Below are 20,591 nucleotides of genomic sequence, written 5' to 3'. Positions count from 1 at the left end.
AAACATTTATATAAAAAAAAACATAAAAATAGAATGTCATTACAGGATTCATAAGTATTTCAGAAGCAGGGAAAAGATGAAACATCAAAAGGAAGAAAAGGAAGAGTGGGGATGTTTAAAAGAGAACAATGACTAAAGAAAAGGGAAAAGACTTCCAAATGCCACTGGAGAGGTTAAGAAGGGTAATAATTTCAAACTAGAATTCTACTAAAAATCGCAATAATGTTCAGTCCCGAGGAACCTGTTCAATCAATGAGCAGAACACGCAGTCACGAAGGAAGACATTTTCATCAGAAGGAAGCTGCGCTTCCTAGAAGGGAAGTGAGTCGCAGGAAGCTCTTCTTCAGATTATGGCCCCTAAACTACGTTCTCAGTGAGACTTTGCTTTATGCTCTGTTACCCAGAAAAGGAACAAACCTTCACAATAGGTAAGGCATACCATTTCATGCCTTCTGGACTCCCATATTCCCCCAACCGCCCACAAAACGGGCTGTTTCATTGAAAGGTCTTTGTTAGCAGTTGATACCTGCCACTAGTAGTTAATCCCGATTCCTTACATTCACCAGCATTCCATGGATTTCTCCGTTCATTTCCCTCTGTTTTTTGAGATCAAGCAATATGGCATTTTATTTCTTTCTACAATTCCCGCCTCCCCTGAAGAGTATACATTTAAGTTTAGATCTAGCATGAGCATTCTTTTATCAGAAAATAAAAGGTAGCAAAACACTGTTACCCACCTGGGTCTGTCTTCCTGCACAGTCGATACAAACCCACCAGAGCAAATACTGAAAGTGTAATTACAATTAGAGCAATAACCACCGGCAGAATAATACCTAAGAAGCAATGGGGACATTGTCAGTTAGAAGGACAATTGAGTTTCACAGTAGTTTATGAACGGAGGCAAAAGCATGCATGCTTTCTTCTTTAAACATCATTCTATTTAAAATATTGCATTTTAAGCAAAGAAGATCTATCTTATTCGTGGGCTTTGCTTTAGTTGTCGTTTCTGACGTATCCACTTGATGTCAGTCTTGTAGCCTTTCTGAAATAAAATTTCAAACCTAAGAGAGACAGTTCTCCATTCTTCTGGAGACTGGGGCAGTGAGTAGATGGGAGACAAGAGGGAGAAGATCCCTCTAAACCTAGAGTCAGACCCACATTCACTCATATAGTCTTTACTTCTTTATAGCCAAATTATTGGAAAAAAGGACTTATATAGCCAATACTGGAACTACCAATAGCTGGCTTTTTTAAAAACTCACAAACATCTTTGCATAGTAATAGCTTAGAACCAGAAAAAGTATAAAATAATGTAAGTAGATATAATTGGATATTACAGTGCACATTATTTCTAAATATAAAAAAATAGTTCAAGAACAATGTCCATGTGAGTGCACCTGTACATACATGTCTGGGCGATTATGTTTTTTCCTATTTTTATTAATAAGAGGGTTTTGCTGTTTATTAATCAATTTATTTTACTATCTGCCTTCTTTTCTGCCAGTCATTTTCCAGATTGAAACAACAGTGATAAATTGAAAACATTGTCCTGGGGTAAAGCTAGAGCTATAGAAATTATAGTTACCATTTAGTGAGGGATTCTCATCTGCTTGCTTATGTGTCCCTCATGTTTATCAGGGAATGGAATAGTTAACCAATTCATTTGTAGGTTGGTTTTCACTTGCATTGTTATGATTAAATATTTGTTTTAAGTAAGTTGTAGGTTCATATTAGACCTTCAGTGAGATCATTAGTGCTTCCCAAATGAAGAAACCATAAATCATTGGGTCAATAAATGCAATTCTGATCTATTAAGTAGAATGGCTTTACCTAAACTATCATGCCAGCTTCATATGCATTATCACCCCAACTTCATATATATTAATATGAGTCTTAATTTCCAGGTAAATTAAGTCTATTTAGGCCAAGCATAATCATATACAGGCTGGAGCAAAAATAGGTTTACAGTTGTTCATATGGTAAATAAAACAATAATTAATTAATAAATAACAATACAAGAATGAACTCTGTGTTTCATTCAAAACTGTAAACCTATTTTTGCCCTACCTGTATCTTATATGACATATATCTATGTTTGTACAAAGTAACATTTCTTAAAAGGCCATTTTAACATGAAGACAAGGCTTTGTGAAGGTAAACAATTCATTGCTATGGAGATCTCTGTCTGTATACTTTGGTTTATCTGAGACTAGTCCCATCAATTCACCTTGACTTTTGGTGGTAATTGCTTAGCACTAAGGTAAGAAAATAATCTCAAAAGTGTGCTCATTACGACACATAAGTAGGAAATTCTCAAAGCAAGTGGCAGTTAGACAGGATTTTAATGGGATTGCAGGTTCAGAAAAGCTGATAAAAGTCTATCTGTAATTCAATCCCTTCCCTTATTGGTAACATTAAAATATTCTGCATATCTATGTCTATGAATGAAGATATGTGTTACTCACTGGAATGAGAGGAGCTGATTGAAGAGGGGCTTGCATTATTTTTTTCACTCTCAGTGCCTATTATTTTAAGAAAGAAAAAATAGGTTACCTTTGGTTCATGTGCCAATCCTCATAATCCTCCCTCCATCCCCCATGGCCTCAATTTAAGTAAGTCTCTGTGATCTATAGGTAGGATTCTTTAAATGAATACATTTGATCTCATTCTGAAAGAATTGTTTTGCAAATCAAGATTGGCAGGGTGTTAATATATACAATTTTATGAGTTTGGACATTCATCCATGAAACCATCTCCACAATCAAAGCAATAGACATACCCATCACCTGCAACAGTTTCCTCATCTCTCCCCTTTTGTAGATGTGTGTTTTTGAATAGCAATTATAATTTAATAAAGCTAATATTATTATTTTTTAAAGATTGGTAGGGTTTTCTAGATGATAAGGAGTTGAGCAAAGTGAGTTTCTAGTCATGCACACAGAAGTCATACCTTGAGATTGTGTGATGTTTTCTGCAGGTGCTGTTGATATTGAGAGCAATATACTGGTTTTAGAAGGTGAGGCATCTGTTTGTGAAGTGCTAACTGTAGGAAAAAAAATCAGATACCCAGAGTCAAACTATAGTGTTAACTCTTCTTGTTGCATTTCTTTGCAGATTCAAAGAGTTTGCATTTCTGAAAATCTATGAAAACGGTTTCTTGCTGAATAATAGGATACATAAAATAGTACATTGAATCCTAACTTCATCTTTTCCTCCTGTTACAACAATTACATTCTGAATATCAAAACCTGGATATCAGTATTACATCTTCAAGAAAGGCCAAACAAAACTTGAGTACCTCTCTTATCTGTACCACATACAGCCTGAGCTTCTTCTGTGATGAAAATCTATACAAAAGCATTATTCACATTTCAGATAGTATAACTTTGGATGATAGTGATTTTTTCCATCACACATACTTATGATGAACATAAATACCCAGAACTTCATTTCTATAGTGGTACTTATTGGTTGAAGAGAAAGACTGCAGTTGAGGCTATGGTTAAAAGTTGGGGGAAAATAAAAAAAAATTCTTTGTTTTCATCTTTAAAGCTCAGTAGTGGTTTACATTTATGTGGCTTATCTAGAGTATCTGCTGCTTGGATACATTTTTACCACTACTCAAAATCTTTTCTTTCAAATAAATGTAAATTAAATTTATTATAATTATATTTGTTTGCTTAAGTCAACATTTGCCATCTTCAGGATTAAAACAAAAAATAAATTAAAAAATATAATTCAAAACCCACAAATATCAATGAATTTCAAAGAAATACAAGTAATCAAATATTTTATAAGTGTATAGAACTTATTCTTATAAATTTTGGATAAAATTAAATTTAAAAATTTTTGAAAAATCATCCACTTTTTCTTGTACTCTAAAGTGATGTCTTTTCATCACACCTGTTTTCCTTGTCTCTTTACTGAATTGCAAGTTTCTGGAATGAGAAGACCACAACTCCCACCATATCCCACATGGAGCTCAGAATACAGTGAGTGTGCAGTAAAATGTAGCCGGCAGCTTGGCTGAACTAAAAGATCTCATAATCATGGCCCCTCAGGAGTATTGAGGCCATGTATAGTTTCCCCAAAGAAAATGATATTGCATAGGGCTGCCTTGGATCTTTCCTTCTGTGCCACCCACAGCCTGGTATGCACTGTATGCTCATGCATTTTTGACATCTGTGGGGGAAGAATAATTTTTAGAGTTTGTACCATTCTTGCCGTGTAAGAGATCTGTGGGAGGAAGCTAGATATATGCCCATAAGAGCAAAGGAAAATGTTGGACTAGTGCACTAGTCAGGCAGTAAAAAAAAAGAATATTAAATAAAAGAAGGGAACTAGCTGAATACTTCATAGTTTTCATTTATAATTTTAGTGTCCAGGGTTTTATTGCAAATGAATGTTTTTCTATTGTGTTGGTAGAGTATAAGATGGCTGATGAAATAACCAATGGCATTAATCCATCTGGGATTTCCCAAAGGTTAATTTTTAAGACTTGTACTTTATTACCTTCCCAAAGACAAGTTAAGTGGCAGCTACAGTTCTAACTATAATCTGTCTTCTTCTGAAGGAGCTCCAATTTTCCTATTTAAAATGTGTTGATGATCCAGTGCCAATTGTTATTGAAAATGATCTATAGGTAGGCAATAGAATTAACTATTCTTAAAAGGAGAATTCATTGGATCCTTAAACAAAGACTTATATATATATATTTCTTTTTCCTTTAACCTCAACCTTCAGTTAATAAACAATTTCTGAATCCAGTACACGCACAAACGCACACACACACACACACCTACAATTTACCTCTATTATGTGTAGTGTCTTCTGTTTCTTTCTATTCTCTTTTATTTCATTTTTAAAAAATGCTGCTCATGATACACTAATGGGAATTAACTCACAATTTGACAAATCCTGTCCATTAGCATGATCATATTAATGCAATTATGTATCTTGGCTGAATTCATCAATTGTGAGCCTAATGTAATTCATTCGTGACTAAGATAGCAGGAACCACAGTGTGTTCAGAGCTGATAATCTCTGTGGATTTTGCTAATACTTTATTATCCTACATTACTACTATACTAGTATTGGTAGAGAAAGTACAAGAGAGGTATAATAGATGATTAAGAGCAGGATTTTGAAGACTGAGTACCTAGTTTCTAATTTGAATGTTGCACTTATTTGCTGTGGAATCTTGGGCAAGTCACTTAACTTCTTTGTGTCTGAGTTTTCATATCTACAAATGGTGATTATAATAATTCTACATCACAGTGTTATACAAATTAAATGAGTAAAAATGATTTAAATTTCTTAGAAGAGTACTTGAACCTTTTATATTATATACTAGAGGTCCAGTGCATGAAATTTGTGCATGGGGGTGGGGGGTTCCCTCAGTTCGGCCTGCACCCTCTTGAAATCTGGGACCCCTTGGGGATGTCCAACCTAAACTTGGGGATACCCATATTGCAATTTGGACTGCTGGCTCTTAACCGCTCACCTGCCTGCCTGCCTAATCACCCCTACCCACTCTGCCTGCCTGTATTCCTGCCTGCCTGTCTGCCTGATCACCCCTAACTGTTCACATGCCTGCTTTATCTCCTCTAACCACTCTTCCTGCCTGCCTGATCACCCCTAACCACCTCTGCCTTGGCCTCTGTCTACTGTGGCAGCAACCTCTGCCTCAGCTCCAGCTTGTTGCAGCTTCATCTGGAAGGTCATCTGGAAGGATGTCCAGAATGACATTCAGAAGATGGTTTGTCTGTCTGGTCTAATTAACATATTACACTGTCATTCTTATAGATAATATTATTATAAATTACATAAATATTTTAAATTATATCTTATCAATTTATCTTTTATAATATCCTATTATGCTATGATTAGGCCATTGGAGAGTTGTATCTTTCAACCAAAGCCAATTTACCTAATTTTCTCCAAAATTTTAAGTGTAAAAATACATCAAACCTCTGTTTTCATATGTTACTTCGCTCTAGTCAGGGATGGGAAAAACTGGAGTGGATGGCACTCTCAGGTGATATGGGTTTGCTCTTAAGCCCTGACTTTTGGTAATTGTATTAATTACTGAATTGCAGATATGTTGTGTCATGATTTAAATTCAATTTGCAAGCTTTGGGCCAGAACTTGGAGCTGGCTGTTTAAAGTAGGGACCCTCAGAACAATCTATTGTAATAAAGAGACCCTCAGAACCAAAACTGTTATAATAATATTAGAGGTCTGGTGCACGAAATTCATGCACTGGGGGAGGGGGTGTTCTCAGGGTAGATATATATCTACCTGTGCATTTGGACTGAGTTGAGTTATTTTACTTGTTAGTGGTATCATTCTCAGTGATCAATTATATTTTTTTTCTCAGCATTCTGAAAGGTTTAGAATGTTCTCACCCTTTTCTAAACATAGATACATCATCTTAACTCAGATTCACACTTTGGATAGAACGGCCTGAAAACACTGAGAAGCTTTTGAATATGTAACTGTGCCATATGCTTTCTGAGAAAGTGAAAGCAAGTGATCCAAAATATGGACTTAAAAAAGATTTTGTTTTCAAGCCCTGGATATTATGTGCCAAACATTATTCTAAGTGTTTTACAAATATTAACTTTCAACTATTGTATTGTTAATATTTGCATTGTAGTGAAACCTAGAGAGATTTATTCCCCCAAAGTCACACAGCGAGTAAGAGGCAGAACTAGCATTTGATTGCAGGCTCTAGTGCCTGTGTAGTCAACCACAGCCCAATGCTGCCTAAGCCGCTGCATTTTAGTAGGAATGAGTTATAAGTACATGCCACTTATTTTTGTTACATGAAATATAATCTATTTCAATTTAGGCTCCTGTCAAGAATGTATTCTTTCCTTCAAGACAAATTGAATACATATTTCCTTCAACAGGTCAAACCAGACCATGCAGGTGCATACAAGGAGACATATTCTTAATGTATTGAAATAAAACTCACTGTAGAGCTTATTGGAGGAGCGCACACCCATAATGATACCCACAATTGAAAATATTGGTTCTTAAAGTGAATGCTGAGCAGCTAATCAGTTGAGACTGAGTTTTTATGGCCTTTCAGTGTGGAATGAAGAGACACAAGAACAATGTAGAAGATGTCTTAGAGACTCAGCAGATCTTTGAACCAGAGGAGAAACCACTTAGCCATACCCAGATTTATACAATTTCCTAAATGAGAGCTTATGGTAGATGCTCCCTACCACATAAATATTGATATTCTTAAGTGAGTTCTTTTATTTTCAACTAATCTTTCAAGCATCATAAAATTTCCAAGTTAAAAAACAATAGCACACCTCTAGATATTGCTTTGATTTTAGGTATATTTTTAGCTTTAGTAGATCCTAACTGAATAATAGTGTCAAGAATCTGCCATTCAACATTAGAATACTCAGGTAAACAATCATCTGCATAGAATGATTCATGCTTCACATTATATGAATTCCTGGAAATCAGCAACCAATCCACTGGCATTGCATAGGGTGCTGAGAACAGTGAATATGACAGGACAAAGTGTTCTCCTTTTCAAACGCCAGAAGTCAGGTTTGGTGATACTTATATTGATATTTGTCTGGCTTCTGATTTTCCATAAAAAATGATATCGACAATGTAGTAGGGCTTCTAAAATACAGTGAAGGAGAGTGAAGAAAATACGTACAATGAAACCCTTCACAGGTTGTGCTTGTCACTATGGGAATATTGCTGTAAGGATTAGTTTTATGTGCTAATTTGGCCTTGGCCTTGGGATGACCAGATATTTGGTCAAGCATTATTCTCTGTGTGCTTGTGGTTGTGTTTTTTGGATGAGATTAACATTTGAATCAGTCACTGAGTAAAGTTGATTGCCCTCCAATGTAGGCTCTCATCTAATTGGTTGAATCCAATTCAAGAATAAGAAGGTTGACCCTCCCTTCAGTAAGAAGAAACTCTTTCTGCCTGGCTGCCCTGAGCTGGGACATCAGTCTTTCTCTGGCTTTGGACTCAAACTGAAGTTCTAGATCTTCTTTATTTTCAAAACTGCTGGCTTTCTGACTGGTAACTTTGGATCTCCTGGTTCTCAGTCCTTTGCATGTAGACTGGAATGACACTGTCAACTTTCCTGGGTCGTCAGGTCTCCAGCTTGCTAACTACAGATCTCAGGACTTCTCAGCCTCTAAAATTAAATCTCTATCTATCTATCTATCTATCTATCTATCTATCTATCTATCATCTATCTATCTATCTATCTATCTATCTATCTATCTATCTATCTCATCTATCATCTATCCATCCATCCTATTTACTCTGTTTCTCTGGAGAACCCCAAGTAATATAGTTGTATTTTCCACAAAATTAAGGGCAAATGGCTTATTTCTTTTCTAATACTCTGAAACATGTATGTCCATTTTTCTTCAGAGCTGAGGTCTTTTATCAAAGAAATAAAGAGGTTTATTTACAAGGACAAGTCTGTGGAAAAATGATAACACTAAAGAAAAGTGAATTCCATCATTGCTTAAACTTGTAATAGCCACATGAAGTTTCTAAGTAATAAACAGCCTTTCGTCACTTTATAGTGGGTCTTTCCATCTCCTTATGAACTCTGAACTCACAGTTAGAGTTCTGGAGGCAGAAGCGGTTAGGGGCAATCAGGCAGGCAGGCAGGTGAGCAGTTGGGTCCCAGCAGTTCTGGATTGTGAGAAGGATGTCTGACTGCCTGTTTTGGCCCACCAGTATTGGGCCTAAACAGGCAATTGGACATCCCTCGAGGGGTCCCTGATTGGAGAGGGTGCAGGCTGGTCTGAGGGACACACCCCCTTCCATGCACAAATTCCATGTACCGGGCTTCTAGTGTAGAAAATAAATAATTAAAAATTAAAAGCATAATCACTTCAGTTTTGAATTCTTTGAACACTAAAAGTAGAAGGTATATTATTTAGGACATTTGCTGTGAAAATTAGATTCACTTAAGGTTTTCATGGCTTTATTTTTCTGATTTTTTAAAAAAGTTACATAATCTTCTATAGCAACTACCCCACTTTACAGCTGTAGTGTGAATGCGGCCACACATCATACCTGAAGTAAAGGGTGTCTGCGTTCCAATGAAACAGTACTTAGAAAAGCAGGTGAGGACTGGATTTGGACTGCAATTTTCTGAATCCTGCTTTAGAGAGTCTAGAACAATCTCACATCTTGAATATATTTATTTCATATGTTTCTCATTTTATAAATACCAGAGATGACCAGGAATGAGAACCTAAGAGACTTGCCATTTAGTAAAGTACCAGATATGATATGGGAAGATAAAAATCCCCCAAGTAATTTTTTATTTCAAAACAACAGGAAGATTTAACATTACCATCTTCCCCTACCCAATTATCTTTTTCAGTTTCTGCTGTCCCATCATCTGAAATTCATTCCATTTAAAACTAAGGATGGCAAAACATGAGCACTTCTTGGCATGACAACATTTTAGGCTGTAACTGTGGTTTATAACATCATCTCTTTGAATGCCAGGTCCAGGCTTTGTTAGGAAATACAGAGAAGACAACTCATCGACACATTATAGTTCTGGGAGAGGGCATGCCAACCATAGAGACAGACCAGGAAAAGCAGGTTCTGGTTAGAGGACAACCCCACAGGCTTCATCCATATACCAGGGCTGATTCCACTCACTAAAGCCACAGAATATTCAGGCACATTCTTGCGTGTTCCCCCAGTCTGCGTTTATTTTTAAACCCAAGCTCTAATAAACATTTGAGTTGCTATATAATGTGTTCCCTGTATTATTTCACCCTGTCCTCAAACTGGTTGATCTACTTTGTCTTGTTTTGGGGATTTTACATACAAACTTCCTCATAGTATAAAAGCATTCACTTACCTGGTCTTTCGGTTGTATTGACTAAACTCTGATTTTCAGCTTTTAAGGAAAGAAAAGAAAAGAAAACCATTAAAATTAAATGATGAGTATCGTATCTACTCATAATTATTTCAAGTGGTAAATAACTATACAACTTAGCTCATCTGCGATTCTCTTTCCTTCAAATAATATGATCATGGGGCTTCATGATTAAAATATAGTTTAGAGCGAGGGTCAGTCAGCTTTGACTTTAAGGGCCAAAGAGTAAATATTTTAGGCTTTGTGGCCCATAAGTCTTGGTAGCAACTACCCCACTTTACAGCTGTAGTGTGAATGCGGCCACACATCATACCTGAAGTAAAGGGATGTCTGCGTTCCAGTGAAACAGTACTTAGAAAAACAGGTGAGGACTGGATTTGGCCTGCAATTTTCTGAATCCTGCTTTAGAGAGTCTAGAACAATCTCACATCTTGAATACATTAAGATAGCATAGACAACTAGAGGTCCCTCGGCAGGTGCTTTCTCTTTGGGACTGCCATGTGTCGTATGCCGAGTAGGTTATGATTATTGACTTGGGAAAGATTCAGGAAAGTTCAGGAAGATACCTTTGAAATTTATGGAATTCCTTTAAAGTAAATATAGTGCAGAGGACCTCTCTACCAGTCAAATTATTGAGACAATGATTAAGTTCACTTCAGCAACTTTGAGTATATTCACCATAAACAATTCTTACCACATGGAAAATATAAAAAATATTTTTTGAAACAAACAGAAGCCCAATAATAAATGTGTAAAGTATCCATTTGCTTCCTTTGTACTTGACTGATAATCTTAAATTACCGCCCCCCCCCCCCCCCCCCCCCCCCGCTTCTTGGTTCAATGCATAGTATAATAGCCCCACTCTTTCTCCCAGCCTTCCTCCCCTTCCCCTTCACTTAAGACAAAAAGTAGTGGCTTTTCTTGATTTTCTTCTTTTCCTCACCTCCATCAGCTCTAGCTTCAAGTTATATTTCAACTATCTCTCATCACTGAATTGGCTACTATTCATCTGAACCCACATTGCTCTCTTTGGCACCTGCAATAATGGCCACCTAGAAAACTATTTTAAACTTAAACTTGGCTGCTTCAAAGCTCCCTAGTCTTGCTACAGCTGGCAAGTCTTTACAGGAGGTGGCCCCTGCCCTGATCCTCAATTCATCTCTAACCAGTCAGCCCCTGTTTAGATCAAAGTCACAGGGCTCTTCTTGCCTCGGGCTTGTCTGCTTGCTCTCCTCTGTACCTCATGTTGTTTTCTCAGGCTAACACCGGCTGCCTTCTACCTTTCGTGACTCTGCTCATATATCACCACTCAAAGAGGTCTCCTCCCACCACCTTTTCTAAAGTTGTCTTCATTTCCCTCCGTACTAGTCCACCACTCTGCTTCATTTGCTCAACAGTACTTTCATCGCTACAGTAACATTTACTTTATTTAAAAAAAAATTGTTGTTGGAATTTAAACTCCACGAGGAAAGATATTTCTATTTTTAATGAAAGTAAACTTGATATGTAATATTATAATTTTCAGTGTGCTACAGTGATTTAGCATTTATATACATTACTATCTGATCACCATGACATGTCTAGTAACTATCTGTCACCATATAGTCATTACAATATTATTTACAATATTCCTTATGCTGTGCATTGTATCCCATGATTTATTTGTTTTATAACTGAGAATTTATATCCCTTCACCTGTTTCACCCACTTCCCCACTTATCATCCTACAGAAACCATCACTTTGTTTTCTATTTCTATGAGTCTGTTTCTGTTTTGTTTTGGGTGGTGTTTTTTGGTTTTTTTTTAGATTCCCCATATAAGTTAAATCTTAGTGTATGTGTCTTTCTCTGTTTGACTTATTTTACTTAGCATAATACCCTCTAGATCCATCCAAGATTACATTTTTCAATCAAGCCACAATTCCAGTGCCTACCATACAGGACATGGCAAAATAGATCTCCAGTAAAAGAAGACACACATATGAAATGAACAAATGAGAGTATAAAATACTACTACTACTACTATTATTATTATTATTATTATTAACAATTAAGGCTAATTATACTTACCTAAATTTAGTTTTAAGGGAAAATTAATGCTTTATTTAAGATGGCTAGTTGGATAATCATAGCTACCATTTTTAAAGCAATTCTTATGATCAGTGCCATATATTATTTGTTGATGTCTACAAGAGAGATACTCATTTTGTAACCTGCAAACATTTTTCTGAGAGAAGTAAAACTACTTTCTCAAGGGGGTACAATGATTAAAATTCAGACCTGTTTGTTCTAGTGTCATCTTCTTTTACTAAAACAGACAGTTTTTCTTCTGCTAAACTGTTGCGAAAGAAAAGCTTATGTAATTAAGTACTATTATACATTTGAAAACTAGTTAAAATACTTTTGAACATGGCATAATGCTGTATGTGGAAGATGCAGTTAAAATATTTATCAACTGCTAGAGGGCTAGAATACAAAGACAATCAAAAACCCTTTGTTTCTCTGTCTATTAATAACAGGTCAAAACCTTTCTGTCTGATAGACTTCATTGAGAATGAAAAATGTTTAAATTTGTATGAGACAAAACCTTCTGACTAACCTTCAGTTATGTATTTTTTTCCAGCCTTCAAAATGTATAATACTTTTAGGACTTATTAAAACTTATATAAAAGAAAAGTAACTATGTTTTAAGGTGTAGCAGAATTTAAAAAATACATCTACCAATTCAATCTTAGGATATATATTGAGTCCTAAGATGATCAGACTTTTATATATGAATGAATATATTGTTATTCTGAGGAGAAAATTCTGCAGAACTTAGATATTTAATCAATATTAAAATACTATTATTTTTCTTAAAGCAATTAGAATTATTCTGAAAATAACAGCATTTTCATAGGCATACCACTTTCAAATTTGAAGTCAGTTATATGGATATAAAAGCATAATAGAGAAAAAGTGGTGGCTGGCAGGACAAAGGTGAGGGAGAGGAAGTGAATGAGTGAGGGGATGAAAGGAGTGTGTGTAGATATGTAGTGTGTGTGTGTGTGTGTGTGTGTGTGTGTGTGTGTGTGTGAGTGAATGAGGGACAGTTAAATTAGGCAGGAGCAGCATGGGCTGGCAGACCAGGCTCTCTTGGACAGGGAGAGACTACCACCCCTGTAGGCATTCGTGGGACTCAGACATGGAGCCCACACCATCTTGAAGGGGAGAGTGGCCTCTTCTTGCAATTCATCAGCCCCACCACCCAGACAGGCCTTGGACACTGCCCACGAACCAGCAGTCATTCCAGCCAAAATCCTGCTGCTCTACCTGCAGACCCGAGGACCCTGGGACCTCCACCTCCAAAGGTGCACCACTCCCACGTTAGTAAGTGCAATTTCCCCCTTCCTAGCAGCAGATCTCCGGACACCACAGGTGTTCATTTCTGGTGTGCAGGTCTCCTGGGCACACCACTCCACTGGCAGCTCTTGAATACTGCTGTGAGCCCCCATTCATTGTGATTTTGTACGGATAAGGGTGCGCTGCCTCGCAGTAGAAATTCTGAATCCCTTCTTCCTAAATAACTGCCACAGATAACCCAGCTACACAACTTAAGTGCCAGGGTCCCTCAGAGTGTGTCAGAGCTCCCCATCAGCAAAAGGACTTCCACAGGCACGTATTCCAAGCTCATAGAACCCCTGAACTCATCAAGACACAGGACACTCTTGGGAGCCTCTGTGAGCACCCACTGGGTGCAATCTTGGACAAATTGGGACGCACTCCCCCAGCAGTAGAAATTGTGAATTCACTCATCCTGGATGTCTGCCCACAGACACTAATAGATTGAGTGGCTTCAGTGCCAGGGCTCTTCAGAGTGTGTCAGGAAACCCTGTGGACAAACACACCATGGGTGCCCCTGTGAGCCACCACTGGTGGTGCGTGTATCCAACCACACAGGCAGCAGCAAAAGCTGAGTTTGCCCACTCCTCAGCTACAGAACTCTGAATACCACAGTCACGCCTTTCCAGAGTGCAGGCCTCCTGAGCCCCACCACCCTGACAGATGGCTCGTGGGTGCTACTGTGAGTCCCCTCTGGGCACACAATTTCAACCTATGGCACTAGACAGCAAAAATTGGGACACCTCCATCCACAGCTGCTTACTTCTAGACACTGCAATTGTGCCTTTCCAGCTTGCAAGCCTACATCAAGAGAACACAAATAGCTTAAGTAGGGAGCTGTGCAGGATTACCAAGCCCAGGAGATCTGAGAGACCATATCAGTAGCCTCATCCCCAAACGAACCTGGGTAGCAAAGCAATCAGATCTACAATGAAAACATTACTGCAAAACATGGAAAGACAAAAAAGCAATTCCCAAAGAAAAGGAAAAAGAGGAATCATCAGAGTGGTAGTTAAATGAAATCGAAGCAAGTAATATGTCAGAGAAATAATTCAGAGTAATGGTTATAAGGATGTTCAAACAGCTGGATGATAAATACACACGACTCAATGAGAATTATAAGGAGCTGAATGAGAATGTACCAATATGATAAAAGGAACCAAGAGGAAATGAAGAACAACATAGCTGCAATAAAGAAAGAAAAAAAAATGGCCGAAGCCTGTTTGGCTCAGTGTGGAGTGTCGGTCTACGGACTGAAAGGTCCCGGGGTTCGATTCTGGTCGGGGGCATGTGCCTTGGTTGCAGGCACATCCCCGGTAAGGGGTGTGCAGGAGGCAGCTGGTCGATGTTTCTCTCTCATTGACGTTTCTAGTTCTCTATCTCTCTTCCTTTCTCTCTGTTAAAAATCAATAAAATATATTAAAAAAAAGAAAAAAAATGAAGGCTTAAACAGTAGGCAAAAGAGGCTGAGGACTACATCAGCAAATTAGAAAACGAAGTAGGAAAAAACACACGAACACAGCAGCAACTTGAAAGAAAATTTAAAAAGCAAGAAGAGAGCATAAAGGGAGCTTTGCACAACACAAAATGAAACAACATTCACATATTTGGGGTACCAAAAGGAGAGAAAAAGAAAGAAAAAATAGAAAATTTGTTTTAAGAAATAATGACAGAAAACTTCCTTGATATTGCAAAGAAAAAAACTATGCAATTACAAGAAGCACATAGAGTCCCGAACAAGATAAATCCCAAAGACGGACACCAAGACATATTATAAATAAATTGGCAAACGTCAACGACAAAGTAAGAATTTTAAAGGCTGCCAGAGAGAGACAGAAAATTACCTACAAGGGATCTACTATTAGAATATCAACTGATTTCTCAACAGAAATACACCAGGACAGAAGGGAATGGAATTAAATATACTCAGCAATGGAAAGCAATGGACTAAATCCAATAATACTATATCCAGCAACGATATCATTTCAAATAGAAGGAATCAGGAGCTTCAAAAATAAAAAAAGGGCTAAGAGAGTTTATTACCACCAAGCCAGCAATTCAAGAAATGCTAAAGGGACTGCTGTAAAAAGAAGAAACAGAAAGGCAAGAAGAAACACAAACATTAAGAATAAAAATGGTAACAAACAAGTACTTATCAATAATAACATTAAATGTAAATGGATTATATGCTTCTATCAAAAGACATAGGGTAGCTGAATGGATAAGAAAACATGATCCATATATTTGCTGTCTGCAAGAGACCCGCCTCAGAACAAAGAATTCACACAGACTGAGAGTGAAGGTATGGAAAAACATGTTTGAGGCAAATGGAAATGAGAAAAAAGCTGGGGTTGTGATACTCATACATGACAAAACAGACCTCATAATTAAGGCCATAATAAGAGGTAAGGAAGGCCATTTACATAATACTAAAGTGAGCAATTCAATAAGAAGATATAACTCTGCTAAACATATATGCACCCAATATAGGAGCACCCAAATACATAAAACAACTTCTGAAGATGCCAAGGGAGAGATTGATAGCAATACAATCAGAGTAGGGTACTTTAAAACCCGACTGACACCACTGGATACATCCTCTAAACAAAAAATTAGCAAAGAAACAGCAATCATAAATGACTCACTAAATCAGATGGACTTAATTGACATCTTTAGGACATTACACCCAAAAGCTACAGAATATACATTCTTCTCTAGTGCACATGGGATATTTTCAATGATAGACCACATATTAGGACACAGGCAAAGTCTCTTCAAATTCAAGAAATCATAAAAAGCATCTTCTCAGATCACAATTGCATAAAACTAGAAATGAACTACAATAAAAACAATGAAAAAAAATAAAACACTTGGAGTCTAAACAACACACTGTTAAACAATGATTGGGTTACCAAAGAGATCAAGAAGAAATAAAAAGTATCCTGGAAACAAATGACAATGAAAACACAACAATCCAAAATCAATTAGACACAATGAAAGCAGTCCAGAGATGGAAGTTCATAGCTCCACATACCCCAAAAACAAACAAACAAACTAAAAAAGACTGATAATAAATTGTCTAACCTTGCAATTTAAAAAATTAGAAAGAGAGCAACAAGAAAAGCCCACAGTATTCAGAAGGAAGAAAATAATAAAAAATCAGAGCAGAAGTAAATGACATAGAGACCAAAACAAAACAAAACAAGACAAAAGATCAACGAAACCAAGAGGTGGTTCTTTGAAAAGATAAACGAAATTGGTGAACCTCTACCCAGGATCACCAAGAAACAAAGAGAGAGGACCCAAATAAACAAAATCAAAAATGAAAGAGGTGAAGTAATAACTGACCCCACTGATGTGCAAAGGATTGTAAATAAATGCTACGAACAACTCTTTTCCAGGACACTGGACAACCTTGAGGTAATGGACAAATTCCTAGAAAAATACAAGCTTCCAAAACTCAATCAGGAAGAATCGAAAACCTGAATAGGCAGATAACCACTGATGAAAATGAAACAGTAGTTAAAAATCTTCCAACAACCAAAAGCCCTGGACCAGATGGCTTCACTGGGGAGTTTTACCAAACATTCATTCAAAAAGAACTAAAACCAATCCTTCTCAGACCATTCAAAAAATTTCAAGAGGAAGGCTCTTTCTATGAAGCCAGGATTATTCTAATCCCCAAACCAAAGTTACCACAAAGAAATAGAATTACAAGCCAATATTCTTGATGAACATAGATGTTAAATCCTCAACAAAATACTAACAAACCAGATCCAGCATTACATTAGATAGATCAAACACCATGATCAAGTGGTATTTACTCCAGGAATGCAAGCTGGTACAATACCCACAAATCAATTTGTCTCTCAATTTGTTTATCACATAAACAAATTGAGAGACAAAAATCACATAATCATATCAATTGATGCAGAAAAGAGATTTGACAAAGTCCAACAACCTTTTCTGATAAAAAAAAAAAAAAAAAATGCTCAGCCGAAACCAGTTTGGCTCAGTGGTAGAGCGTCGGCCTGTGGACTGAAAGGTCCCAGGTTCGATTCCGGTCAAGGGCATGTACATTGGTTGCGGGCACATCCCTGGCAGGGGGTGTGCAAGAGGCAACTGGTCGATGTTTCTCTCTCATCGACATTTCTAGCTCTCTATCTCTCTTCCTTCCTCTCTGTAAAAAATCAATAAAATATATTTTAAAAAAATGCTCAGCAAAGTGGGAATAGAAGGATCATACCTCAATATAATAAAAGCCTTATATGATAAACCTACAGCCAACATAAGACTCAATGGGCAAAAACTAAAACCATTCCCTCTAAGAACAGGAACAAGATAGGGATGCCCACTCTCACCACTCCTGTGAGAATAAATAAAAGGCATCCAAATTGAAAAAGAAGAAGTAAAATTGTCATTATTTGGAGATGACATGATACTGTACATAGAAAAACATAAAGACTCCATCAGAAAAGTATTATATTTAATAAATAAATTTGGCAATGTAGCAGATACAAAATTAATGCCAAGAAATCTATGATATTTTTATATACCAATAGTGAAGTTACAGAAAGAAGATTTTTAAAAAATCCAATTTACCTTTGCACATAAAAATTAAGATACCTAGGAATAAACTTACCTAAGAAGGTAAAAGACCTTTACTCGGAAAACTACAGAAAGTTGGAAAAAGAAGTAGAGGAAGACATATACAAATGGAAGAGCATACTGTGTTCATGGATTGGTAGAATCAACATCATTAAAATATCCATTCTACCCAAAGCAATCTATAGATTCAATTCACTTCCCATTAAAATAAATGCTATGAACAACTCTACTCCAGGAAACTGGGCAACCTAATAGCACATTTTGCAGACCTAGAACAAACTTTCCAAAAATTTATCTGGAATAAAAAAAGACCCCACATAACTGCAGCAATCCTGAGAAAGAAGAATAAAATAGGTGGGATCTCAATACCAGATATCAAGCTGTATTACAAAGCCACTGTTCTAAAAACAGCCTGGTACTGGCACAAAAACAGACACATAGACCAATGGAATAGAATAGAGAACCCAGAAATTGGCCCAAACCACTATGCTCAATTAATATTTGACAAAGGAGACAAGAAGATACAAAGGAGTAAAGACAATCTCTTCAGTAAATGGTGCTGGGAAATTTGACCTGATACATGCAAAAATATGAAACTAGACACCCAACTTACGCAAAAAATAAATTCAAAATAGACAAAGGACTTAAACATAAGGGAACAGCACATAAGTAATTATCTGAGATGAGTATTATCTTAATACCAGAGCTAGAAAAGAATAAAAAGAAAAAGCAAGCCAACTAAACTACAGACCAAATCCCACATAAATATAGACACAAATATCCTACTAAAATATTAACAAACCAAATTTAATAACATATAAAAAAATAAAAATATGAACAAGTAGGATTTATCCAGGAATGCAAGATTGGTTTAGCATTCTATAATGTAATATACTATACTAATAGAATCAGTAGATACAGAAGAGTACTTGACAAAATTAAACACACACTAATAATTAAAACTCTATATAACTAATAGAAATAAAATGATACTTCCTTAAACTGATAAAGGACATAAATGAAAAACATACAGCAAACAATATATGTAATAGTGAAAAACAATGTCTTTCCCTTAAGATCTGGAACATAGAAAAGATGTCCATTCTCATTACTTCTGTTCAAAATTATAACAAAGGGTTCTAGATAGTACAGTAAGGTAGTAGATAGATATATACTAGTAGATCTATTCATCTAGATTGGAAAGAATAAAACAAAACAGCTTTTCTTAGCAGACTACATCATCATATCAGATAATTACTTATGTGCTGTTCCCTCTTCTACTTCTTGAAATAATTTGAAACTAATTATTGTTTCTTTTCAGATATTTTACAGAATTAGCAAGTGAAGCCACCCTGTATTGAGCTTTCTTCATGGAACTATTTTAAATTTCTAATGCAATGTTTATCATTGTTTTAGGTTGTTTCAGTCTTCTTACCTAGTCAGTTTCAGAAATTTGTTTTTTTAAAGAATTTTTCTATTAGAGTATCACTGTACAGAGCAAAGTTGCCAAATGATTCTCTTATTTGGTAAAGGCTAGGAGAAAATATAGGTGGGCATGGTTCTTTGGTAGCAGAGGTCTAGAAAACATTCCAAATCTAATTTTATTTAACACACTATTTTAACATTTTAGCACACATCCTTATACTTACTCTTGTTTTGGGAACTTGGTAATGTGGAAACTTCTTTTGGAAGTGGAAGATCTGTCACTGTTGCACTTTTGGTAGTCAACTCTTTCTCTTTCTTTGTCACATTGTTGGTTGTGGCTTCTAATCATGTAAAAAGAATGTAAACAGCCATCAGAGGTATAACTAATCATCAGATAATATCATTAATATTCATATTAACACCCAGTTACATACAACCTAAATCTGATCAAGATTTAGAAATTCAGCAGTTTGATTTCTACCTTTTGGTGATCTAGTTAATTATATTCAAGAAACTAAGAGGCACTTTAGACTGTCCTATGTGTTTCTAATTGATTGTCTCATCTACACTAATAAAAGCGAAACATGCAAATCAACTGTACATCCACTACACCCACAAGCCATGCCTACCAACCAATCAGGAGTGAGTATGCAAATTAATCCAACTAAGATGGTGACAGCCATGGTGCTGGAGTGAGCAGGATGCTTGGGTTGCCTAGTGATGGAGGAAGCCCAGCTTCCTGCCCACCCTTGCTGGCCCTGGCCTCCACTCAAGGCTATAAAGTTTCAATTATAGGAGATAAATAAATCCCAAATACCTGCTTCTAGCTGGCCCTGGCTTCTGCTTAAGGTTACAAAGTTTTAATTATAGAAGATAAATAAATCCCAACAAAAATAGCGATGATAAAGGAGCTGGAGGGAGCAGGTGGCTTGGGTTGCCCGTGGCAATGGAGGAAGCCAGGTTTCCTGCTTGCCCTTGCCAGCTGTGGCCTCCACTCCAAACTACAAAGTTTCAATTATAGAAGATAAATAAATCCAAGATACTTGCTTCCAGCTGGCCCTGGCCTCCGCTTGAAGAAAAAAAAGAAAGGAAGGAAGGAAGGAAGGAAGGAAGGAAGGAAGGAAGGAAGGAAGGAAGGAAGGAAGGAAGGGAGAAAGGGAGGGAGGGAGGGAGGAAGAAAGAAAGGAGGGACTGGGAACTTGGATTGCCGGGGGTGGGGGGAGGTCATTAGGCCAGGATGGGCAGCAGTTGTGATCAGACTGGTGGGAAGC

At 36.8% G+C, this 20,591-nt stretch overlaps 1 protein-coding gene across 5 annotated transcripts in view; it reads right to left on the bottom strand.

The window, feature by feature from the left end:
- The window catches only part of EMCN (endomucin), a 92,457-nt gene that overhangs the window by 15,079 nt on the left and 56,787 nt on the right, over positions 1-20,591 (bottom strand). For 2 of the 5 annotated variants that reach the window (XM_084873842.1, XM_084873840.1), the window contains exons 4-8: positions 19,545-19,661; positions 9,890-9,928; positions 2,951-3,043; positions 2,466-2,522; positions 738-833 (exon numbers count right to left, since the gene is read on the bottom strand). In XM_084873842.1, coding sequence (XP_084729968.1) covers positions 738-833; positions 2,466-2,522; positions 2,951-3,043; positions 9,890-9,928; positions 19,545-19,661 — 402 coding nt within the window. The remainder of the gene's footprint in view (positions 1-737; positions 834-2,465; positions 2,523-2,950; positions 3,044-9,889; positions 9,929-19,544; positions 19,662-20,591) is intronic. The other 3 variants (XM_084873844.1, XM_084873843.1, XM_084873841.1) reach the window with 2 other exon arrangements.

The sequence above is a fragment of the Pipistrellus hanaki genome (genome assembly GCF_964339955.1).
Source record: "Pipistrellus hanaki genome assembly, chromosome: 1".
Classification (NCBI taxonomy): Eukaryota; Metazoa; Chordata; class Mammalia; order Chiroptera; family Vespertilionidae; genus Pipistrellus; species Pipistrellus hanaki.
This window is presented reverse-complemented; position numbering and strand designations above follow the sequence as displayed.